The 26,031-nt window shown below is 41.4% G+C and overlaps 1 protein-coding gene across 5 annotated transcripts in view; it reads left to right on the forward strand.

Annotated features, from left to right (window-relative positions):
- The first annotated feature begins 7,022 nt into the window (after window positions 1-7,022).
- Window positions 7,023-26,031, forward strand: part of CNKSR2 (connector enhancer of kinase suppressor of Ras 2) — a 207,202-nt gene continuing 188,193 nt past the window's right edge. For 2 of the 5 annotated variants that reach the window (XM_059839878.1, XM_059839879.1), the window contains exon 1: window positions 7,023-7,488. In XM_059839878.1, the coding sequence (XP_059695861.1) occupies window positions 7,425-7,488 (64 nt within the window). In that variant the 5' untranslated portion in view covers window positions 7,023-7,424. The remainder of the gene's footprint in view (window positions 7,489-26,031) is intronic. The other 3 variants (XM_059839881.1, XM_059839882.1, XM_059839880.1) reach the window with 2 other exon arrangements.

Here is a 26,031-nt window from a genome sequence, read left to right on the forward strand (position 1 = left end):
CCAGTTTTAATACTCTGCCATATCTTCTGACTTCACTCTTTCTCACTCTTTCTAACCCTCCCTATCCTTAATTCTACCTGCACCTACAGATTGATCCATACTTATATAAAGTTTCATTTCCTCTTATGCTTCTTGGTTTTCCCAGTTTCTTGTAATATTTTCTTCTGATCATTGTATTGCTTCCTGTAGTGTATTGCTTGCTGAGTATCATATTTCTTCCTTGTCACTCCTTTCATAATGCTACCTTTTTGTCTTGACCCCTCCTTCCTTTCTATACTGATCCTTTTCCTTCATTATTACAGTTATTTAATACTAGAAAAATTTGCAGAAATATCCCTTGTCCTTCCCTTTGATAATAACAATAGTCCTTTTCCTTACCATTGCTTCTTATGCTTTAACCAGGTCTGGCTGTAAACAGAAAAGAACCATAAGAAGGTGATGGTAAAGAAAAGTCCAAGCCACAGCAATGATGGGATATATGAATGCTGTGTGGTATTTAGGTCTAACATGCACTGTGGTGAAAATGCAACTGCAGGCACTCTCTTGATTTGGCCATTAGACTCCCAAAATTCCCATTGATTTCAATATGACACCATATGGACGAACCTTTAGGTCTATGTGCAGTCCAAACAGACCTCCAGAAGAGGAGAATTGGAATCTGGAGACTCCAAGAATTTGGAGTCTGGGAAGGACAACTCATAGTAGAGGACCTTAGGTCATAAATATATCTGTAAACAAGAAGCTGCATGCATTAAATCTCAAATAACTTCTAATCAAAGCCTTATCAGGGCACATCAGAGCATATTTAATTGTAACATCAATAAGTTGCTGCACACCAGAAATATTTGAAAGTATGTGAGTTTTTTTCCTGTAAAATGCATTTGAAAGCAACAAATGCTTCTTGAAATTCAGGACTATTTCCATAGAAATAGTTTTTAGAGAAAGTTGCTAGGTATGAGAAATAAAGCAGATCTGTCAAGTTTCCCTTGTCAGTATGAGCCAAATTATTGCTGTCCAGTTCATCCACAAAAGCTGGCTGATATGAAGTCTTCTGGCACTGGAAGATTTATATTCTCTTTAATTTTTTCAGAATAAATACTCTCCAAGCAGGATGAAGCCCGCACAGCACGAACAAAGAACATGCTATATTTAAGAGGTCATGTCTGACTTTGAACATATGGTAACGATTCTTGAAGTCAGAAATAAAATGTAATACTTGTAATATGGCATGTAATGCTTTCTGTACTCCACCAAATTACCAGGGAGACAGATTGTGCTTTTCTGAATATACTGACAAATGTCCCTCTTCATTATGATTTTGCCCTTTTTGTATTACCATATCATTATTCTTTTCTTCTGTACTCCAGTGTGCAATTTAGATGACTGCATTCTTTGGCAACATTAAATATTTTCAGGATTCCTTAGAAAATTATCAGATATTTATTATTCTTTGGACAAATTAATTCATCAGTAGAAATATATACCTCAAGGGGAGCCACCCGTTGCATTTAGCCAAACCAGCCAACCACTCCAAAAGCAATAAAATAGCATTTATCACCAGGAATAAACTGTGACATTTCCTTTTAATGAGGTTTCTAAGCTAAATCTTGTTGGCAGCCATTTTACATTTGTGATGCTAATAATGTGGGGACCTGAGTAGGAACCTGATGTTAATAATTAGTTGCTGTTTATTTTATAATCTTTTTCTATATGTTTTTAGCACAGAAGCACACTTCCCTTGGATTTTTTATTGTTTGGGGCAGGGCATTTGTGTGGCAGCAGTAGAGGTGGAGCCTTAGCTGAGCCGATGAACAAACAGGATCCATGAGCTTGTGCCTGAAAAGCAGAAAATGAGAAGGCCCAACCTATGTGTATTTATTTTCACAAAGGAACAGAAAACTGTTCTTTTGAGATGGCAGCTCCCCACACAGCTCCAACTCAGAGGCCAATGCTCCTGAAAAAACCCTCTGCCTCTGCAGGGACATACCTGTTGCCCCTCTGCCACTGGCTTGTACCTTCCTCATGTCAGCATCACTCTTTCCCATCTCTGTGGTGAAGCAGCACCAGCTGGGAGAAACCATGAGCTGCAGAAAGACAAGATACTTCCACATTTCCAGAGATCCCTCTTTTTTTCAGTGACAAAAGGAACTAGCAACTTGACTCCACATGGAAAGAAATGAGAAATGGATACAGTTTGGGCCAGAGAAAACATGATCAGAGGAAAGATAATTCCCACCAGCACAGGAAAGGTTGGGAGAATTTCTTTGTCAGGCATCAATACAAGAGAACACGTCAGATGGTTGGGGTGGTCCCTCCTGGTAGTCAAAACCTATTAAACCTTTGCACGTTCCCCCAAACTCAGGAAAGGAGGAGGTCTCAGCAGGCAATTAATTGAGTCCACTGCTTGAGAGAGGAAGTGGGACTCAGATTATGTGGTTTCTTTTTTTATTTTAAATGAAGAAACCTAATTAAAATTATAAGAATTTCCTGGGGAAATTCTCAGCCTTTTCATTTTTTAAGAGCCTTTGTATTACAAAAGGTGTTTGAAGTCCTTGAATTTTTACCCTTTAGCCACCTTTAATCTAATTTTTAATCTCTTAATAGCCTTAATTGAGTTCTGAATGCTTTAAATTATTAAACATCTTTGGGGGATTATGATTTCTATTTCTGATTATACAAAATAGTATCAATTGCCCAACAACATCCCCCCCCACCATTTATGTCAAAATAAACTAGCAGGGATGTAAGGCATATACTTCAAGGCCAGGATATTTGCATTGGAAACACCTTGTGCTTTCAAGCATGTTGAAGAAGATGAGTGGTAAGAAATGAGGGAACAGCAAGATCCCAATGTAGGTTCTAAGTCATTGGAGGCTCATTGTCTTTTTGCCACCTTTGCTGTATAGGTAGAGGCTGCCCATGGCCATGGAGCAAGCAGTGGCCATCTGCCAGGGGCCAGTGGGCCATGCAGGCCCCCGAGGCTCAGGCAAGAGAGCCACCTGCTTTTCTCAGCTGGGATGGGCCTCCTTCCCATTCCCATGCCTTCCCACATCCCCATGCTCTGCTGCCAGGGACAACTGCTCAAATTTATGCCCTCGTTTAATTCAGCTTGGGTCTTCAAGTGCATGTAAGCCCCTTTGCTCCTCTAAACTTTATCTTTCTTATCTTATCAATGTCTACCCTCCTCAGAGGCTTACTACCTTACTGTGCCTCTGATCATGAACCTTTCTCTTCCTCCTTTGCTTGCCCATGGCTCCTGGAACCAAGGCCATTTGGTATTTCCCTTCCCCTAAATGTCTTCCCCCCTTCCCCTTGGAAGATGCCAGCCCTGGCAGGGGCAGCAATCCTCACCCTGCTGAGGCACCAGTTCAGGCACCACTCTGAAGGCAAAAAGGCTCTGGGGAACAGAGGACAGACAGCAGCCCTCCCCTTAAGGAGAAGAGCAACTTGCTTTACACCTTGCTGCAAGCTGTGGAATAAAATATTCTCTAGAATGGCATCCAAAACAGGTATTTGCAGCATGAGCTAGTACCAGAGGAAAAGCTCGATTCTTATAAAATAAAGCCTCATTTGTAAAAATCAGGAATTTATTTGCTATCAAAACACTAACAAACTTTATTAATGTGGAGAAATGTAGCTTCTTTTCCATTTTGCTTGCTTTTGCTTTTTTAAATTTTACTCCAACTGTTTTTATTAGACCTCAGCTTTAATTTGTCTCCACTTGTTTTCATCTCCCACCTAAGAAACAGCTTTAATATCCAGCGCCAGAAACAACACATTTTGAGAGCCCAATTTGTTTCTCCAACTTCAGGGCAAGATTTCAAAATGTCATTTCTAAGCATCTTGCATGTTTTCTAGACACTCTAGCAAAAAAAGTCCATGAAGTTTCTGAGGCACCTCAGAACTCATCACTGATACCCACTGTAGAGTCTGGCTTTATATCTGTAAAACAAACGACTATTCAGTGTACTATTGTCAAAACCTGGATCTAGCTCCCACCATTATTCAAGATGAGCAGTGCTCTACTCCAATTGTCCTATTGATTAAATTTGCACAAAATGTACATTATTAGACAGACTTGAACTATTCACTGGTATTATTTTCAAATCTGCATTGCTGTAGCAGCTATGACTGCCAGCTGAGCTCTAGGGAGGTTGTTTTTTTTTTTTGATAAAGTACCATGCCAGAAAAGCAGTATCTTCTGTGAGCTTGCAGTCTGAGGTGCTGATCCACGAGGTGTGTGTGCTCAAACTTAGCTGCTGAAACTGTCCATCAGTATCTGTGGCTGCTCAGAGAAAAGATATCTAAGCATATATAGAGTTTTATATTTCTGAGTTCAGACTTAAAGTTCAATTTTAAACTTATTCCTGTTCTTTTTTTTTGCAATATTGAGTTTTATTGTGTACCTTCTTTTACATTTACTACCTAATAAATGCTTTCTTAACAGGAACATGTATATTTAGACATATTTTAAAACATATTAATTTTTATGCACTGTATGGATCAGAGTAATTCTAAAATATGAGTTAAGACATAATTCTGTAGTTCAGTGTCTCTGCAGGAGACTATCCCATGTGCTTTATGCAAAAGGCCTGACTCATACAAGTGTGATAGCAAGATGAAGGCCACTAAACTGAAAGATGAAAACATCTAAAAGACATTGGTTAAGGCATTTTGGCTGAAACACTTTAGTTTTAGAAGGTCAGCATAAAAAGTCATTCAGCTCTCCTTCTTACCCTAGAAAAAGAGAACAATAATAAAATCAGGTAGAAATAAATTTAGAGCAAATTAAAAAAATTCTTTTATGTAGCACATGTCCTGACTATAGAATCCATTGCTGTAATAGGTCACCAAGTTAAATTCCATGGATGGATAATTTTATCATTACTCCTGAGCCAAGTCCTCCCTACCATAGCCAATCCAACAATCTTCAGTGAAACTGAAACAAGATCTAAGTAAAACAGTGGGATTTACCCCAGTATTTATGACATGGTTATACTCTGTGAGAAGAACAATAAAGGTTATTAGATTCCATTCTCAGCACTTCATCTGTTTACTGAAGTGGAAGAGTGAACTCCCTTTTACCACCCCATAATTTGATAAAACCACCATAAAGGGGTTCTAAAAGTAATAGACACTGACCATGGGGAAACTCCTGGGTCACAGGTGCTTTACTGAAAAACTTGCTGCAGCTACAAATTATGCTGGCAAGCTATAGGAAACCCTGGGCATGCATAATTATGAACTTAGGACAACATACATACATATGTACTGAGAACCTACTTCCCCTGCCCTCACCTACAAAGAACGTCTCAGCCCAATGAGAATTACACGATGACGTTATAAATTACATGCCAGGCTTCAGTCTGATCTTGCATATTTAGACTTTAAACCTTTCAAACTACTGGTTTCTAATTAAAATTATGACATGCTCTCTCAAACAACAATAACTCAGAATATAAGGATCCTGCATACCTTTCAAACCTTTCACAAGGAAAAAAGTCAGCCTTAGTTTGCAAGTGAGTTTATTGTTTCTGTGGCTTTAAGTAACACAACCTCTTTAGAAGCAGACTGCCTCATCAGTGTGCTGGCAGAAATGTGACACAGGAGACATGAGTCTAGAGCTAAATTCGAGGAAAATTACAGTGTGCAAGCTCCAGTTTTCAGTAAAAAGATTCTTCTCAAAGATAAATAAGTACAACCTTTAAAGTGAGAGCCAAATCTACCTAACACTGGTGGGGAAACTCTTCCTGGGTCTCCAGGGAGAGGCGTTACCAACCTTATGGCGGCTTTACTGCCCCTCATCACTACTACTTCAGCCTCACATAACGAAGTGGGAAAGCTCCTGGCACTGCCTGTACAGCACAAAGGATGCGATTCCTTTGCTATTACCACTTCAGGGTTGAGGGAATCCTCTTATTTCCTCACATACAGATATTAAATGTCAGTATCAGCAGCTGGCGTTCAGCAGCCAACACTGTCAGAGGGAACATCTCGGTGGTCATTGCCTCAGCCTTGGCAGGAGAAGCAGGGTGAATGAAAACGCAGGCAAAGTCGTACAGGAAAATAACCTTTAGCACTATCCTCTGCCTGGAGCCCCAGAGGGGGATGCCACCTACTGAGAGCAGAGGCTCCTAGGAAGGGCGCCGGAAAAGGGTGCCCCAGCTATCCTAGAAGGAATCGTTGAGCACTTGGGAGTGGTTCCTACCAAAAGACACCGTGCCACAGGGCCCGTGGGAATTGCCTTTCTTGGGGTAACTTCCAGGATGATGCAGCCTGGGGAGACAGAATGAAGAGAAAATGAACAGCTCCAGCAATAATGACCCGCTGCAGGGATGGTGGATTTTCACACCTGCAACCTCCATACGTTCGTGGTGCAACCCGCAGGACAGGGAGAGCAGACGAGCACCAGCGGTGCTCTCTCCACGCCGTGATCGCAGGGGTCCGATCCCCCTTCTGCGGGCTGACTTCGCTCCCGTTTGCCCCACTACCGCACCCTCGGCGTGAGGCGGGCAAACAACAAGGTGCAGCTCCTCTCCCTGCCCTGCCGGGGCTTCCCCCCGCTGCCCGCACACCGCCGGCAAATGCCGCCACCGCATCGGTGCTGCTGGCACGGCTCCCTCGGGGCGCCCGGCGACACCGTCCATCACTGCCGTTTTACAGCCGGGCTTCACTCTCTCAAAAAAAAGAGAGAAAAAAAATTACTTTTCCCGCCCACGCAGCGATGCTTAATTCAGGGAAAATAAAATCCAACAAACCCACACTCCAGGCGCCAGCTCGGTGCCGCTGGCTGCGCTCCCCCGCTGCCCGGCCCGCCGGGAGCAGGTGCTCGACGCTGCCGCCGCCCCAGACCCCCCTCCCGCCGGCGGCGGCACCTTGCGAGTCATCCCGGCTCCCTCCCCTCCCCCCGCCCCGGGCGGCCGTCGGGTGTCGCTTCCCATTTCACTTGGAGATATTTTCGGGTGGCAGGAGCCGCCTCGTCATTTCCGCCAGAAGAAAAAGACACCGGCGCGGCAGCCGCGGCCGTGGAGAGCCGCGGGAGCCGCTGGGCACGAGAGCGGGCAGAGTCGAGCCAGTGCCCCACTCGCCGCCGCCAAGGACCGACTTCTCGGCGGGGCCGGGAGCCGCCGCCGCTGCCCGCGGGTTCGCGGGGGCGGGAGGCGTCGGAGTGTGCCGCCCCCTTCTCCCCCTTCTCCCCCTTCCTCCTCCTCCTCCCCCTCCCCGCCGAGCCGGCAACATGAACTGAAATCCCCAGAGAGGCACAGAGGCGGCGAGCGAGCGAGCGGAGCGAAGGCAAGCGAGGATATAGCGGCTCTCTCCTCCCGCCGCCGGGATTCCGGGCAGCGCGGTCCCTCCGCCCCGCACAGCCTCGCCCCTCGCCCGGAGAGCGGCGGCCGCCCGAGCCCCGCGCCCCTGAGCCGCCCATGGCCCTCATCATGGAGCCCGTCAGTAAGTGGTCGCCGAGCCAGGTCGTCGACTGGATGAAAGGTGAGGAGCGGTGCCGGGGCCGCGCGGTGCCCTCTCCCATCATCCCCCACCCCCGCCCCGCAGGTGCGGGGAGCTCCGCGGCTTCCCCCGCGCCGGGATCCCGCCTCCTGGCAGCGCCGGCTGCCCCCACGCTTTGGCTGGGTTGGGAAGGGAGGCGGGAGGCCGTCGGGGCCGCGTCGCTGGGGCCGGGGGCCGCGCTGCCCCCCTGCCCCGGGCTCAGAGCGGGGACGGCGGCTGGCGGTCCGCGGCTGTCCATAGGGATGGGGAGGGGGCCGGGGGCGGAGGCGAGGCTGAGCCCGGGGGTGCCCGGGGTGCTCCCGGGCGGCGATCGCGGCGTGGCGATGGAGCCGCCCCCCAGCCGCCGAGGGACGCGGGGAGCGTGTCCGGCTGCCCGCGGCGGGTGCGGCGCGAAAAGCCTCGCGAATGAAAGTTCAGCCGAACGTGCGGCACCCGCCGGTGCTGGGCACGGCCGGGGGAGACACGGCTGCGACCTCCCCCGCGAGGAGGGGCCGGGGGGCTCGGCGGGCGGCGGGGTCGGGGGTCGGTGCTCGCCCTCGGACGTGCCGGGGCTCCCCTCGCTGCCGGCAAGCCGCCGAGCCGGGCGGGGGCCTCCTCCGGCCGGGCCGGGGGCTCCGCGCGTCGGGCGGTCGCCGTTCCCTTCCCCGGGGGCTGCACTTCAAGATCCGCGATTGAAGGGAGCGCGAACAGTCTGGGCGCTGGGCTGAGTGTGGTTGTTCCGCTGCTCCGCTTCTCCCGCTCCCTCACCTGTCCTTCCCTCAAATAAACTCTGATGGGAATAAAATTTGGACTTTTTCGAAACGCTTTTCTTTTATTCTCTGTGTATGCCATTCTGACATGGCTTTAATGCTGTAATGGGAAAAGGTATTTTGTTGTGTAGTTTTTGTGTATGTGTGGGCAGGGGTTTTTCGTATTACCTTTAAGTTAGCCTGCAGCTGTGTTTTGAATAAATCACCATCTAGTGTTATATATCTTTTTATAAAGATAGAATGACCGGATGGGTACAAGTTTTGAACAACTGCTACATTGTGGGAGTTCTTTATAACATGCTGTGTGCTACCAATGTGGCAGTTTCATCATCCTTAAAATTTCAGGCATATAGCATATGTTTTCAGTAATTCAATCCTGGCATTTATAGCTGGTGAGTTATAATTGTATTTCGAAACATACATGGTTTTGCACTTTTGGAAGCATCCTCACTCTATAGAATAATAATTGAAAAGAATTATGTAATACCTAATATCCTGAGGAATTAATAAATATTAATAAAAAACTTGAAGAAGCTACAGATGATCAGTATTAAGAGCAAACCATTTTCAACTTCAGAGTGTTTTTTACAGCAATTTAGTTTCCAATGTTTTTCCTTCATAATGAAAAGATTACGTAGGACTTTTTTTCTAATCAGTGTCTGAGATACCTTCCCCATAATTTGGGGAATGCATAAAAACAATGAATTTGTAGATAATGCATTTTTAAAATGCCTAAAAAATGTAATACATCAACTACTTTTCATAAATGACAGGTGAAGTGCATTGCATACTCTGCTTTTGTATTACGTTATTATAAAATCAGTAATTTGAAAAGAACAGGCTAAATGGTAGCATTAGAAGTTGTGCTGCTGGATAAGGGTTTGTAGTTTTTAATTCCTTGACAGACACATTGTCTGTGCATCCCTGTAATGGCTTAATGCTGGTGCTGCTGAGTTACAGAGTTGTACCTGGAGTTGGTTATACAAATAAGTAACTACCTAAATTTTGACTATGAAAATGTGCATAAAAGGAAGTTGTGGACCAAAGTACCAGTTAAAACTTTGTAAGTGAAGGGACAAAGTGAGGAGAGCCTATGTCAGTATATGAGTTTTCCAGGGTTTAAAGTGAACCCAGAAGAGTAACTGTCATAGAGCTGGAAAAAGCGTAGATGGATTAGCTCATCTCTCCCACAGGATGGCATATTGTACATGGAGAATAAAATGAGTGTTTAAATTGATTCAAACAATGTATTATTGGGCTTTTCATATATTTAGTGCTAATTTTAAAGATCCTGTATTGGTCAGTGAGATGAAAATGTGTCAGCCACCTCCTCTGCCTCCCCTCTGGAGGACATGTGTAGATTCCACTGCCGGGTCTCAAGACATTGACACATTGCAAAGGCAAGTGTCATCCAACATCATGGCTTTCACTCACTCAGGAGGGGAACATGCCAGATGTATTTTAGATTTCTGAGGCTCTGAGAACACTTAAAGACACTCAGTTATTTACCAAACATTAGGATGTTTTTAACTGAGTCTTCTAATCTAACTTCTTTGGTCTGAGATTATTGATGATTGCTATATTTTGATAAGGGCTTGCTGCTTTTAACAATATTAGAATTTTAATTCAGTACCAATCTCTCAATGGCAGAATCTGTTCCAAAAGACAGTCCACCTGAAAAAAAAATTGATATTACTTTATCTAACAAAGCTTAAATATTTATTTTTTGCTTGCTGAATGATAGCTCATAGGGCTTGTACAAAACTTGTACAGCTTAAGCTGTTGTAGTGGTAGTCTTACTCAAGAAACTGACATCTGAGGCATGGGGTTGCCTTTAAAGGCTTCTAATGCTAAGGAGTAGGAGCTTTTAACCTCTATAAAGTCTACCCTACCAGGGTTTATAAGGATGCAAATATTGAGAAGGACTAGGGGGAGAGAAGCAGAAATATGAATGTGCTAGCAAAGTGAAAGCAGAGTGCAAAAGTTCCCCATCTGTATGATTGAATATTGCATGGGTTTGAGAACTGTTTCTGTCTGCTGTTTGTGTGCTGAAGTTCATGTCCATTTTCAGTGGCACGTGTGTTTGCAGAGTCATCACAGGCTGCCAACAACTCTGCTCCACTTGGTGTAGTGGGAATTGTGTGTTATTCATCAAGAAAATGCAACAGTTTGTGGGAATACTCTGACACTAAATACTCCAGTACTTAATGATGATTTAAAAAAAGTATTGCTATGGGGATCCTCCTACTCCTGTTCGTGCATATGCAGAGCCCTAGGACTGCTTTGGCAGCACCCAGGTTCTGCTGCAGTTCCTGAACCATTGGTTAGCAACAGGGGAGCTCATCAGTGAGGTCACAAATTCTCTCACAGCACTGGGATCTAAAAAATCAGTTTAGGCCTTAAAAAAAGTAAGGGTGAATCCTGTGTTCAGGGTCACTATCAGACTGACCTTATTTTTGGCCATGGCTTTCTCTAAAGACTGACATGGACTGAGTTTAGGGGGGAGATTTTCTGGAGGGTAGGATGGACAACAGTATTACAAAGGCATGTGAGCACTGACTTTATGGTAAAGAGGAGGTGTGCTTCCACAAATGTATGTGCCTTATTTAGGGCTTTCAATTTTTGTCCATCATTTCTAGTTTTTCTTCTAGTGATCTATTAAGTTAAAGCTTCTTTCTTATGCTACTTCCCTTCACATTGATTTTAGCAGGACCCTAAAAAATCTGACTATTGGAAATAATATGGAAAAGGCTGAGGTTTCTCAGGGAAAAAAAAAAAAGCCGGATGAGGGTATGAAAAACACTTGGATTCTGAAACTTCGATTCCTTGTCAAGTGTGTGTAGGTGACTGATGAGTGTCAGAATAGTCATCAACTTAATAGTCATTGCTAAGTGCCATATGTGGAATAGATCAAGCATTTTACAATTTGTCAGCATTAAACCACTATTTTCTTTCTCCAATGTAAAGCAAACTAAAATTTTACAGTATTGTAGGGTACATGTAGCACTCCATTAGCTTGGAAGTGATGTTATTAAATGGATTTATGGCTTTTGCTGTAATGCCTAGCAAAAAAAAACTGTAGAAAAATATGAAATAATGCCATAGCTAGAGTTTAATTTTGATGAGCACACAACCTCTGTAATTTATGGATAGTTACTTTGTAACAAAGTAACAAGAATTTTAGTCAGACAAAGTGGGAGACTTTTTGGAGAAGGGAGTTTATGCAAAGACAGGTAGTCAAGAGTCAAACTGCCCTATTCCAAACTTTAGTTTAAAGGACTCTAGCTTTAAAACTGGATTGAAAGCAGAGCTGGAAGATCTTTCTCTCTCTACTTTGTTTATTTTTCCTGTGGATCTCTCACTCTTTGCTTGCCCTTCTGACATGAGGAGTTTTAGCAATATCAATGGCCGCCACATCAATCACGATGAAATGTTTTAGAGCATCTTTGTTTGTGATTAGAAAACCTCTCCTGCCATTGTTTATCAGCTGAAAATGAAACTGCAGTTGCAACTGGGATGTGTCAAAGCCTAACAGCCGGGTGTTGCCATAGCAAAGGCGATGTTACATAAGCAGCCACTCTGCAAATAATTCATGCAGCCAAATTTTAAGCATAACATCAGAATTCATTTCTAAATTTATGATCTTTTTAGGAGGGAGCTTTCCTAGATGAGGTCATTTCAGTCGCTACTGAAATTGATGTGCTTAGTTGTGAAGCTCTTTTAGCACTGCCCATTTACACCTTTATTTTGTTTGAACATATTGTTCTATTTCTGTAACATCTGTTAGTTTAAATATGGCCTCACAATATGTTTTCTCAAGTGGTTTTCTGCAACAGTTTGGTAAAGCTCTGTATTTTGATCTTATTCAAATTTATTTGCACAATGCAGTATTAAACCAAGCAATTTACAAGGGCCTTTTCTGGTTAATGGATGTCAAGAATTTTGCAAGGCAGCAATATAAACCAGATCACTTTCAAGATGGGAGGATTGAAATATATATACAGGCGTATTTTTAGACTCTTTGCAAGTAGTTGTCTTAAAGCACTCTAACAATAATAACCCAGGCAGTTTTATCTTCTAAACCCCAAGCTGACAAATGGTCTAGCCTTTCTGCCTGATCTGCAGAAGTGTAGATAACCATTTAATCCCAGTTAAGTTGCTGTAGCTTTTGATTGTACTGTATTTCCGAGAGTCAAGTAGTAATATTTGTTACCATATTCCAGAGGAGTAAGAAGCTGTTTCCTGAGAAATTTCTCCCTGTGTAGGCTTGTATTCAAGGGTGTACAACAAGGAGAAAGAACTAGTTCTTCAAGGCTTCCATTCTGTGTAACTGCTTTTTTTTTTTCCCAAGAAGTTACAATATCCTCATTAAATCATAACTGCGCGGAGGATCACCTGTAGCAAGCACTTACTTTCATCAGGATAACAACTTTAGATTTTAGATCCAAATAAAGCAAAACTGTTCTTTCACACTTACTGCCTAAATTATTTTCTTAATGAATACTTTAAGCCTTCAGTTCAGAAGCTGAATAGTTACCAAGACAAATGCTGAAGAATAAGTTCCCAAATACCTTGCTAGAAAATCCTGTCTGGAAACACCGTGTTGGGAGATTCTGAAAGATCACATTTTCTTCATTGATCTCTTCCAGCTTTTCAAATGCATTTGCTTGCTCTAAAAGATGAAGTGAGGAGATGGAAATGAATTTTTTAGAAAAAAATTCTGGGGGCCCAATGTTAGGCTCATATTATAAGAAATCTGCTGCCACATGAATCTGCTCAGAGCATTGTCAATTTCCTGTTATGAGACAGGCCTAGCAGGGCAGTTCCTCTTTAATTTAAAATAGCTGACTGTCCAAGAGCAAGCATCTACTGCTCCTCATGATGTTCCTTTCTTCCACTTGAAGGATGAAGGGCTGGAAGACACAGATCCAAGGGTCTGGGGCAGCCAAGATCTGGAATGCTTAGTGCACGTCCTCTCATAAACACATTTTTGCTCTCCATATGTAGGGGGTTTAGCAGATATCTGGGAGACAAAATAAGTTTTTTCCTCCAGGTTTTCAATGCAGGCATTTTTCTTACACAAAGGGAGTCCAGCACTGTCTATAGCAGATGATTTTATAGTACTGAAGGCTTAAAAATCTACCCCATTTTGTGTTACTTATTTGCCAGATAATATTATCTTTAAGAAAATAGCTGTAGATGTCATCTTGTAGGATGTTTGGCATTTCCAGCTTATCCTTTAAGTAGAAATTTAGGGCACTTGGTACCTCAGATGAAGTGGCTAGAACAGTAATTTCAAAGTGTTTGGCTTTACATGATTAACATCTGCTGCAGTACCATATGGTGGGAATTTCCAAGTAAACTATTAATTAATATAGGAGTGCACCAGAGTAAGCCTTAATTAAAATATATTTAGCTTAAGTGTATTATTTTAATATAGTTAGTTACAAAGTGCTGTACTTTTGTATTGTTACCTTTTTCTGCTGTGTGAAGAAGAGGGAGAAATGTTGGTGAGAATTATTTGAACCTTTAAATTGAAGGTTCAAGTAGCTTTTAAAATAAATGGTTTAGGACTTGCATCAGCCTCAAGCATCCATCGATTTAAGTGGAACAGGGTCTATATTTGGTGATGTTGAGTTGTGCTTTGTGAATGCTGTGGTGACTCCTCTGCCAGGATTTTACTGGTGTGGGGTGTGGGTTATCAGAGGGTGTCCAGCAGAGCTGCACGAGCAATTTTCACAGAGCTTCAGATATTGTGATGGGGCCATTCCTGTGCCACGGGGTCTGGTAGCACTGGTGGAGTGGTACATTCCTGTGTGAGCCGGCCAAAATGGTCTGGAGGAGTGTTGGGGTAGCAGCTGAGGTTGTACGTGAGTGTGGGTAATGCTGGGACCTCTATTGGCCTCTTGTGTTTGGAAGGATGAGCAAACCCATGCATAGAGCTGAGCAGCTGGCAAGCTCACCTCTGAAGGGCTCTTTCCTCCCACAGGCAATGATTGTCAGCTGTAAAGAAGCTGATAGCATTACTGGTTTTGTTAAAATGTAGAATTTATTTTCAGTTTGGCCAGATCCACCAGTTGCCAGTAGCTACGGGTATAAATGACCTATTTTTAAATATGTATTTTTTCCCTGTTTTCTCCTCCTTCTTTATCTCCTTTCTCTCCTGGTAATCTTCACATCAGTGAGAAGGTGAAGAAGTCCTTCCTCTGTGTATTGAGGCCAGGTAAATATAGGTGGGATGAGCCAGTGCTGTCCGAGTAATTCGCTAGATGGCATTCTTCCCTCTGAGTCAGCACTGAAACCCTTCATGGGAATGACAAGAGAACTTAGTCATTTTAGTGAGAGGCCAACCTGAAATCTTCACCAGGTGTGGTTGTTGAAGGATTGCTTTATAGTAGTGGGAGAGTTAGCTGCAGCACGCTAATTAAGTTCCACGTTAATAATGAAAATCTTTGTAACTGGATTCCCCTCATCAATATCCATTACTGACATGTGCCTGCCTTACTTTCTTTAATTGCTTTGTAGTTTTGTTGGTTACTTTTGTGTAGTTGATAGTTTGATTTGCAAGGTGCAATGCTTTTCTTGTCCTTGTTTTGTTTCAGTTTTTTCTGTTTGAAGAAATATTGGTAGAGGGATCTGTTGAACACAAAGTAGAAGTTGCTCTCTAAAAAAAACATCTTTGGTTGTGTACACTGAACAGTTGTGAACCTGCACTTGTCCAGCTTGGTGTGCACTTTTTAAACACCAAAAGAGTAACAATTTTCTTCTTGCTTAGTGTGAGCAAAGTGTAACTGGAGACTTTTTTGTGAGATATCCAAGAAGTACCTTCTTGAGTGTTCAGCATTGACTGACCTCCGACTGTCTTGTTTATTCTTGCTTTATCATCATGGATAGAACCATGTGCCTTTTGTCTTAATTTCTCTTCAGAGATGAAGAATGGCTGCGTTTGGTGGACTTTATTTTATTAGAGCTAATATGAAAAGAACCCAAACCAAATATATTAGTCTGTTTTTATTTTGGTAGTCCACTTCCACTTGTTTCCAAAATTTTCTGTAAATGCAGGATGACAAAATTGTCCTTACGGCTTTTCTAGAGGTGTTAATTATTGCAAATGTTGCAATCTTCAAATATTTTCAAATTAAAGTATATGCTAGTTTAACCTAGAATGTGGAGGCTTAATGTTTCTTAAATTTCTTTTAATGTTTTTTGATGTAGTGTTGAGTATTGTGCCCCACAAGTCCTCTTGAAAATACCAGCAGTCTGTAAGTTCACTGTTGGATGCTGGACTTCAAAGGCAGATGTAGTTTTTGTTGCTTCAGTCATTATTTCATTGTATGTTTTAAACTGCCTGGATCTTTGCTGTTTAATGCAGTCTGGGGTCAAAAGCCTGTTTCTGGAGTTCTGATAACTGAGTCCAGGAGCACAGTGTAGTGTGAATAATTTGTCATGCCCTGCATGTGGATTTGACAGAGTTTCAGTCTGGAAGTGTAATCATTGCACATAAAAAATTCCATATAGGTGTCAATCTGAACTTTTGAAGGACATAGGACAGATTATCATTAGAAAAATAAGACAGGTCTATGACAGGACTCCTCGAGAGCAAGTAAACTCATTTTTTAAAAGAACTGGATAGCTCATAGCCTTCAAAGTACAGTTTTATTATGAATGCTTTGGCAAGCTTCATTACTGAGAGAGCATTTGGATATCTAATGAGTTATGGTGAAGCTGCTGTTTGCAAGTATGGAAAGCATAATGTATATGTAATCATGAAGCTTCTGTGTTTCCTATGATTACTGTGTTTTCTGGTTGGCTAGATAGGATTTTTTTTGGATGTGTTTTTTGTTGTTCTTGTGGGGTTTTTTTATAAATTGGTTTTGGCATTCCTGATGTACCTTGGCTTGAATAAGACAGCTGAAGAGTAGTGGCAATGAAGAAGTGGTAGCCATCTCACAGAATCATAGAATTGTTGGGGTTGGCAGGGGCCTCTGGAGATAATCCTGTCCAACCCACTGCCAAGGCAGGGTCACCTGGAGCAGGTGACACAGGAAGGTGTCCAGCTGGGATTTGGATGCCTCCAGAGAGGGATACTCCGCAGCTTCCCTGGGCAGCTGTTCCAGTGCTCTGCCACCCTCAGTGTAAAGTTTTTCCTCTTGTTAAGGTGGAGCTTCCTGTATTTCAGGTTATGGGCATTGCTGCTTATCCTATTGCTGGGCGCTCTTGAAAGCAGTCTGACACCATTTTCTTGGCCCCCCCTTTCCCTTATGGAAATGTCAGTATTTGAAAATGGTCTTGACCGTTTACCAGTCCAAGGTCTTGAGAAACAGCAAAACAAAAATTACTTTTCTGTGGAAATCCCATGTATTGGATAGTATTTGCTAGGTGAACAAAAGATTAAGTCTGTTGCAGAGGTCTAGAGGTAGTTTCGTTTCAGTTGCTAAAATTCTACCAAGTTAGTTTATAAGGAGCTCACCAGTATTTTGATTGATCTGTCTTGGACAGTAAAACCCTTTCCTGTTACTTTTTTGGGCATAATCTAGTGTCTCTCTTGCATCTTATCTGTTGTTGTGGAGCTCACTGTAAGCTGTGCTGAATTATCCAATGATGAACTGGAGGTAACTAATGCTAATGAGCTATGAATGGGTAAGCATAAACAGACTGGGCAAGTAATGCCTGCCTCTGTTACCAGGGGTTTCTTGGGTATTCCTGACGCCGATGCACTGGTGTGCTGTAGGTGGTGGCCTGGGCATCTAGCTGCTGTGACTGTGGGACAGAGGCTTGAGTCTGCAGAACAGCATGTCCTGAATGTTTTTCACCTCTGTAGAGCTGAGCAAATTCCCCTTTAGAGGAATGAGTGTTCTGTTTAATAGGATAACTAAAAATAGAACTTCAATATGTGACAGGTCCCTTCAAAAACCCAAAAATTAATTAAAGTTTGTTTTCTAGTTTAAGAGAAGGTAAAGCTGAATACAAACTTTGCTGCCACTCTGTTATTAAAAAAATATTTAAAAGACCTTTACTTTACAAAACATTTGCTTTTTAGTTGACAATATATTGTAGTCTGTGGTGGGAATGGTGACATTTTAGATTCAAAGGGAAAATGAACATCTTATAATTCTTTGTTTGTGCATGAAGAAGTCAGGCAGAATTAAATAAGACCTAAAAACTGTAATATTGTCATTTCATTAGATTTTCTAGCTTTCTTTGTGTTCAGCAATGTAGTGTAGGTAATTGACTTGTATTTATCCTAAGAATTAAAATTGTAAATCCTAAGAATTAAAAATGTAAACCCTAAGCCTTTCCCCTCTTGTTTCAGGCTCTCAAATACTATAAGGAGTTTCCTGCAGAATAGTGTTTTGATAAATCTTAGTGAATCAAACTTGAAAAAGTACAGTGAGACCTCTGAAGGCAAAGATAGGTGTGTATTGGGATTTAGTCTCAATCAATGGTAAAAATTTTTATAAAATTACAAATGTGTGTAATTTTCTTTTGATAGAGTCTTTGAAAGTGTTATAGCAGGTCACAAACTTGTAACTCAAAGTTTTTGAGTTCAAAGGATCTCAGTAATGTCAAATGTTAGTCCTGTACTCAGTAGAAGGAAAGTGGCTTCCAGTTTACAATAATTCAGAAATGGGCATAGAAGTAGCTTTTTGGTGGTGTGATTTTGGTGTTTAAATATCAAGAGATGATTTTTAAAAATTTTTGTTTGTTGGCTCTTGTTTTGTTTTTGTTTGATGCTCACAATTTTAGGATTTTTTTGTTCCTGTGGAACCACTCAAAATAGGAAATAGTTTATTGGTGAAATTATGCCAGTGTTGAGAAGAATAAATCCTTGTAGCTTCTATAGAAGAGCACACCCTTCTTAAGGGTAATCAAAGACACTAAGAACAATTGGCTTGAACTTTTGATGAGTTCTTAATGTGCTTCTTTCAAAGTTATTATCATATGACAGATGGGGAGTAAGCTAGCTAGGAATTCAGAGAGGTCGGATACGGTCAGGTATAAAGAATTGTCTGCCTGGTTGGTTTTTGGGGATTTTTTTACCCTTTTTTCCCCCTTCCCTTAATGACTTTTTGCTGTGACATATGTGACTTAATATTTGAGTTTGCTCTGTGCACTCTAATCCAATTCTTTTGTTTAGTCAAATGAATGTTTTTTGTTTTGTTGTGAATTTTAGCTATTGGTTTCTGCATTAAATGTGCATATTTAATTAGGATATGTTAGTAAAGATGAGATTCTCACAATGGGATGTGTGCCAGCTCATGAGATGAAGTCATGCTTGTCAGGAGATAGTAAATAATAAGCTTAGGAAGGTTTAAAAGATGTGTCTTGCGAAACATTAGCCCCTGTAATGAGTGCAAAGTGGCAACAGCACATAAATATCAATTGTTTTTCTCCAGTGGAGCCGTTTGAGTATGAGTTTTCTTAATTTGAATTAAATTTTATTTTACCAGTTTAATGAAACAAGCAAGAAGGGATATTTGTCTTTTCAGAAACCAGTTTCCCATCCCAGAACAATGGCTTGTTTTGAATTGAAGGGGAACAATCCAGTATTCATGCAATATCTTGAAATCTCTGTTCACAAAACCACTTTAAGAAATAAGAAACTGCTGTCCACTGATTCTCCATTTAGCTGCAAGGATGTGTCTTGGATTCCCAGCTTTGCTTCCAGAACTGTCTATATTTTGTTCTTCATTTTACCCAGAATGTGCTAATAATCCTGGGTGCAAGGGCTGGGAGCTTAAGGGTTCCCTGTGCTCTTAAATGCCTTGAGCATCCTGGCTGGTGTGCCCAGGGTGGCATTGGCAACAACAGGATCTGAAGGCAAGGATGTGTCTGTCTGCATTCTAATTTGATCAGACAAAACTGCCTGCAATCCTGCCCTGTGATCTTCAATTCAGGCATCTAAATTAGATGCCTGAGTCTCTCTCCTTGGGCCTGGGCAGACTAAGTCTTCTGCTGAAAATCTGTGCAGTGGGCTTTCTGCTGATGGTTTTGATGTTGCCCCTGGTGCTTTTGGGAAAAGGAGCAGCTGGCACAGCCCTTCTTTGGGTTGCATCTCCAGCCCAAAGCAGAGGGGAAGATGGAGACCTTATATTGGAATGCCATTGTATGATGTGGAAAGCAGAGTCCCTTAAGTGGAGTGGACATTAGAAGGTCTTATTATGCATATACACATATTCTTAGTCACTTTTTTTTTTTACATTATTAAATAGTGTATACCAAATAATGCTGTGGGTACCATGCTACCATTTTTGGCCAACGCACAAAACGTTGGTACTCAATACTGGAGGGACTTAGAATATTCTACAATTAATTTTGCATGAAACTTTTAGCCCAAGTGTCTGAAGAATAATAGAAAAGGGTAATTTTACTGCTGATTTTTTTTTTTTTTCTCTGTGCTGCTGGACCCCCTTTATTGCTGGCATTTGTGAGGAGTTACCAGTATTGCAGTAGCAGGAGAAGAGGCTGCTCATCCCCTGCTGCCTGGGGATACTGCTCTGGTTCCTCCTTGTTACAGGGGAGGGAGAAGGTTTATTGTCTTATGTCATCTTCAGTTTTGGTGCACTGAAGCATTTCTAACTGACTGTCTGCTTTTTTTAATGAAAGAAATTTGTCTTGTAGCAGCTTTATATGCCCAGCTAATTAAAACCACTGTTATATTACTTGCAATGTATCCTCTTTGTTAGGCAGAAATTGTTTGCACTTTGACAGATTAATTTCTTGTTGATATTAGTTTTGTAGGATGCTGCTGTCTTGGACTTGTATAACTTAGAAATAATAAGGTGTTTTAAATACTGGCAAATACAATGTTTTGTCCTTTTCTAGTAACCTTTTTAAAAGGAAAGCTGCTCTTTTTTAGTGAAGACGCAGGATTGTCTATTCTTTCTTAGGCACTCAGTGGTGGCTGATGTCTTTCAAATTACTTGAGGCGTTGTGTGTTTGTTCTGTGGTATCCTCATTGCAGATTTCTCATTTCTTTTATGCCAATCTGAGCTTGCACAGGTGGGACTCAAAGACTGCTGTGCTGCTTGTCACTCCTGATTTGAGACTGGAAGTCTGAGGAGCTTCACCCACCTGGGAAGACTGAGCCACCTTCTAAACTAACCATACTTTTCCTCCTATCTTTTGCCAAAAGCTGTGGGGTGGATTGAGGATTAACAACCTCATTACTTTTGTCCCTGCTGTCAAGCAGTCCCTTGAAAAGGTTTTTGATGGTCATGATGATGCAGATTCTTCAGCACACTGAAAAGTAAAAAAGTCATTACTAGTGCCTTAAAATTACACACATGAGATTGGATTCTTTCTGTAAGTACAGGAGTCTTAAAAATTAAGACCAATCACCTCCACCTGCCCAAAAGTAAGGGATGGGGTAGGCTTAGGTAAACACCTCTCTTCATCCCTGAGTGAAGAGCATGTTGCAGCCTGAATGACAGAGAAGGTGAAGTAAATAATTGTGTGGGCTATTTGAAGGAAAAGATCTGGTCACCCAGTGGTGATTTCTCATACTTCTGGCTGAGCAGTAGAAGCCATCCCATTTTGCTATCTGGTTCACCATTATTCTGACTGAATGTAGGAGGGAAGAGGTGTTTGTAATTCATAACCCACTATGTTGGAAGAGGCCTGGTGCCAGAAACCAATTGAATGGGTGCCTCTTGTCTTGGGCTCCCTAAGATGTAGGCCCTGTATAACTTAGTTTGTCACATGTAAAAAGAGAGAGACAATGTATGAACAGACAGAAAAAAAGGTACTGCAAATTTTTTGTGTTGTACATATTATCTGATTATTTGAAGCAACAGGAAAGCCTTCAGTATAAAATTCCTGCCTGGCATAACTTAGAGGTCTGGTTTGATCTTGCACAGCACATATTACGGTTACGTTCATAAGTGAGACACTGGAGGACAAATGTGTGTTGATGGAAAATAAGCAAATATACCATGAAAACCTAGTTCAGGAGTTCCTTGAAGCTTTATGAGAAAAACCAGAGCTGTGACAAAGTCCTGGTACATGGTGTTGCAGTGGCTGTGTGCTGACTCTGCATCCTATTTATTCTAAGGGCAAATGGGGCTTTTGTACACACTGCCCAGTAAGTCACCAATTGTGACTGTAATAGGACTGCAAGGATTTTTAAAAGTGCTCTGAAGAGAAATAACTGTATAATAATTTGGTGAGTCTGTACAGATAATTTGGTGAGTCTGTACAGTATGTTCATGTGTTAAAAGAAGCTCAAAATATCAGCTGAGGTCCTCAAGAGTACTTAGTATTAGTCATGATAGTAAATGCTGACATTCTTGTAAGCTCTAGCTGTTATTTGTACCAGTATTTGAGCTTTATTTATAGGAACATTTTAATGGGTATTTATGGACTTTCTCAAGGAAAATTTGAAATTACATTATCGTACAGTTTGAGACTAAACTGTTTCTGTTTCTAAGTTTGCATAAAAGAAATTATGATACTAAGATAGCAACATGGGTAGAAAAAGCATCATGAAATAGAAATTACAGAAAACAAAAAGTTACCAATGCAACATACAATGTATAAAGGATGCACCAATTTTCTTGCTTTATTTCCTAATGGTAAAATATTATGACAAATGCTTATGGCCTTTACCTTAGGCCAAAGGTGGATTGCAGGGAGGGGCAGGTGGAGATGCTTTCATACTCTTGGAAGAGGGACTAAAAGAAGGTCCTTCTAGGTGTGTCTTTGGCATTTTTAGTGTGGACACTGAGGTGCTGATGTGGGAGCAGGGTCACTGCTGGAGGTGGCTCTGGTGCTTTCCAGGGGGACATCTCTTGCCACAGCCCCGAGCCTCCCTGCAGCGTTCCTGGGTCATTGATGTGCTCAGCAGGGGGAAGTTGCTGGGCATGTGAGATGGGCCTGCATCCAAGAAAAGGGAGGGAGAAAGTCTCAGAGTTAACAAAGAGAATTCTTACAGGTTGCTTGATGTGTAGGGGGAGGGTGGTAGTGGTAATATTGTGGTTTTATTCGAGTGAGGTTCTGAAATTGGTGACTGCCCTTGGACTGTGTGGAGCAGGGGGAAGCGAGAGCCTTCCCAGCAGGTGGGTGTGAGCCAAGGCACCTGGTAAGACAGGTGGAAGACAGTCCTAAAGGGAGTCACTCTGTGTCACAAATGCTTAAGCCAGCAGGTCTGGGATGTTCTGATTCTGACTCAAGCCAAGCAAGAGTCAAGTTTATTCATTGCTCCACTGTGTAGCGAGAAGCTCTGTAACAATTGACAGTTTTGTTATGTTTTGAACGCTCATTAGCACTTCAGCTTAGCTATTAAGGACATGAAACGTTTAATCACCGTGTCTTTTCTTGTTAGCAGTAGTCACTAGCAGAATGTTTTAAAAAAAATTTGTAATTAAGTGAAAAAATTGTACTTTAGCAATTTCACTTGAGATGCAGCAATTTTAGTCATTGAGATTACTGCCCTGAGGAAACTACGTTTTCTTCTCCCTTAAATAATGTTTTTTAACTCTTGAAGTAGTAGCATAATAATTCTACATGTCATTTTGAAGCTAAGAAGATCCCCTTTTACCGCCTCTATAAGTTTGAGCATTTCTAGTGCGTGGTGCAAAGGTGGAACTTTTAGTCATGATTGAAACTGCTAATTTCTCATCTTCCAAAGTCTGCTATTTAATGAAATATAAGCGTAATACAGCAGATTTCTGTAACAGTGACACGTTTGTCAAATTGCTTTTCTCTTCCCTAATACTAGTTAGCTCTTAAAAAAGCTATTTGGAATGGACTTCTGACTAAGTTTAAGAAGGAGCTTTCTTAATTATAGATTAAAGGAAAATTTATAGATCTCAGAAATCCTCAAAATACTGGAGCACATTCTTTTATAATGTTTTCAGCTTGATATTCAAAAGGTTTCAGTAAAATAAAACAGCTAGTTCTTTCAGGGGTCTGTAATTATGGGACCTATTTCTTAAATTGAGATCCGTTTCTTTGCACAGAATCAGCATTTAATCAAAATAATTTTCATATAACTACTTGTGTTCTAGAAGTACAGAATATGTGAAAGATAAAAACAAGCACCCATTTTTAATAGTATGTTCCAGCAAACTCTGAAGGAATGCCATGGAAAATACCAGTGAGACTTTGCTAATCAACCCCTGTCCTTCCCTTTACTCTTCTCAATAGCCCAGATCTTTCCCTAGCCGTGTCAGAAGACATCTTCACCATGAATGTGATGACTGTGGTCGTGACTTCTGCCAGCTGTGCTTTTCAGGGGCATGCAGCCAGCTCTTACCTAGCAGTGTGTGTCATCCTGTGGCATCCCATGGCATCCATGCCAAGGGCACTGGAGGAGGCAGCTGAAAAGCTGAGTGAAAGTGAGAAGATGGGGCTGTGACTTCCTGCAGCTCCTCCCCTGGTTCTGAGGGGTGTGGGTTGCTGTTCAGCATGGGGGAGCTGTGAGCGGAGATCAGCGGGGTTTGGGTAGAGGCAGGGCATGGTCACACTGGCGTCTTCCCCAGATGGAGTGGATGCAGTGAGGGACTCAAGGTATCCACACTGCAAGGCATGGACAAGGGAGGAAGAGCAGTGGGTTTGTACAGGGAATTTGGGGATGAGAGAGGTGTGACTCTTGTGGGTGTTCCTGCTTGCACTGAAGAGTTGGAACTGGGCTGAGACATTCTTTTTTCCCTTTGCCTCAGCCAGCCATGGAGAAAGAGGGAGTGGACTGCAGGTGATGACTGCTGCAGTCAAAGGTCTTGGGAAGAACTGAGATGTTGAAAAACTAGACTTTTTTTTCCCCATAAATGCTGAATGGTAAAGTTTTCTGTGAAACCTGACTGGGAAAAATAACCCCTTGTTATGTTTTTCCTGCATGCCAATGGGGTATGTTTTTCTGCTGGCATTTAGAGGATGCTGAGTCATAAGGACAGAAGAAAGTCATCTCCTTCTCTCTGGAGCTTGGCTTCCTTCATACAGAGATAGGAAGAACAACCTCTTTACAGGTCTGGCTGAAGTGCAGCCTTGATGAGAAGTGGGCATGGTGAAATTGGAGAGTAAGATGCAAACAAGAAAAGGTCAGTTATTACTAGAAATAAAAATACTTTTGTGCGCTTGACAATACAGAAAATATTTCGTTACAAAAGGGAAGAAGGATTGTATATACTGCACAGCTTGTAGAATCCTAAAAATGCATTTATTCTCAGCAAAGCATCTGAAGGTGTCAGAAACCATAAGATGTTATAAGCACCTCACAAGAAGACATCTGGGACCCTGATTCTTGAGATTTCAGTGCAGCTTTAGGCTGGAGAGCTTTTTCCTGTAGACAGTATGGTAGGATTTGAGATTCTCTGAAGAAATGAGATGAAATCCTTGAAGTTTGATTATCAGGTGTTAATGTTCAAAACACTTGCAGATTTTTTTTGTTATACATTCTATATGTATTCTATTTTAAAATCTATTCTAATACATTCTGGTTTTCCATTCTATAACATGGAAAATTCTTGAAGACCGAATTCATAAAAAGTTAGAATTTAATTATTTTGTCAGTATTAAAGTTGAATGAACATGTCAGTAGGCCTTATGTTGTATAAAACTGTATCTGAATTAATTTTGGAATATATTCTATAATTTAACACTGTCTAGTAAAGTATGTTTAATTGGAGGGCTTTTTAAAAATATTTCCAAATGCTGATGACTTTGAGATTGTCACAATATTATAAGGTAATGACATTATTTTCTGAGAGAGACTGTGCAGGACATACTTAGTCTGATATAAATATAAATATAAATATAAATATAAATATAAATATAAATAAATATAAATATAAATATAAATATATTCCTTCAGTAATATCAATTAAATTATTAGGACATGAGTAGCTCCACAACTTTCTGCTGGAACTAAAGCTTCATCACCTAAGAAGATGTGCAAGCTCACACTTACATAAAATGTTAGTGATATCTGTATTAGTTTCAGTAGGAATATTCTGTCTTGAAGTTAAAATCATGGATGCTCTCAGAAATGAGGCCCATATCTGAGAACTGCAGTGTAGCTGTGGTACACATACCTTGAAAAGCTTACTCTGGGGATTTTCTGGTTTTGACTTTTTTATTTCTGCAGCTTTAATACTGCATTTGTGCTAGCATCTGCCATCCATTTGCATGTAGTTGTTCCTTAGTTACTTTATTGAAGGTGGTATGTTTCTGGGTTGCCAGTAGCTGTGAAAATAATGTAATAATGAATAGTCCTGTAAAACTACTTTTGTACTGGCAAGGACCTCTGTTTTATCTTGGATGAAAGGTTTACTTTCTGGAAGGTAAAAAAAGCATTTGTTGTTTTTTATGCCTGTACCCTCATAAACTTTTTCAAGTTGTTCTCCTCCAAGGCGTTTTAAAAACATTGCTTTCTCATTGGTTTTGTTTAATTGCTTTAATTGTTTTAAAATGTTTAGGCATTCACAGGGTGTTTTGGTTTTTTTCCTCAAGATGGGAATAGACTTTGTGAAGATTTAGAAAGTGCAATTGCTGCCAGCTGTCTTAGATATACATTTAAGCTTGCTAATTTATTTGGTAAAATTCTTTCAAAACTCAGAAACTTTAGAATCTAATGATTTAAGTTGGACTGTGCAAGCCTCTAATCCTCTGTGTCCAAACTAGCCTTCCTCGTCCTGTGCACAGAAAGAAGGGAGACGTTTTGGGATGGAATTCAATAGCATCAGGCCAAACACTGAAAGATTGTTTGCACAGCTGTGCCTAAGCAGTGACCAAACTGTTAAACAACCTTGTGGGGAGAAAATGAATAGAAATGCCTGTT

This window comes from Haemorhous mexicanus, chromosome 2 (assembly GCF_027477595.1).
Source record: "Haemorhous mexicanus isolate bHaeMex1 chromosome 2, bHaeMex1.pri, whole genome shotgun sequence".
Lineage (NCBI taxonomy): Eukaryota > Metazoa > Chordata > Aves > Passeriformes > Fringillidae > Haemorhous > Haemorhous mexicanus.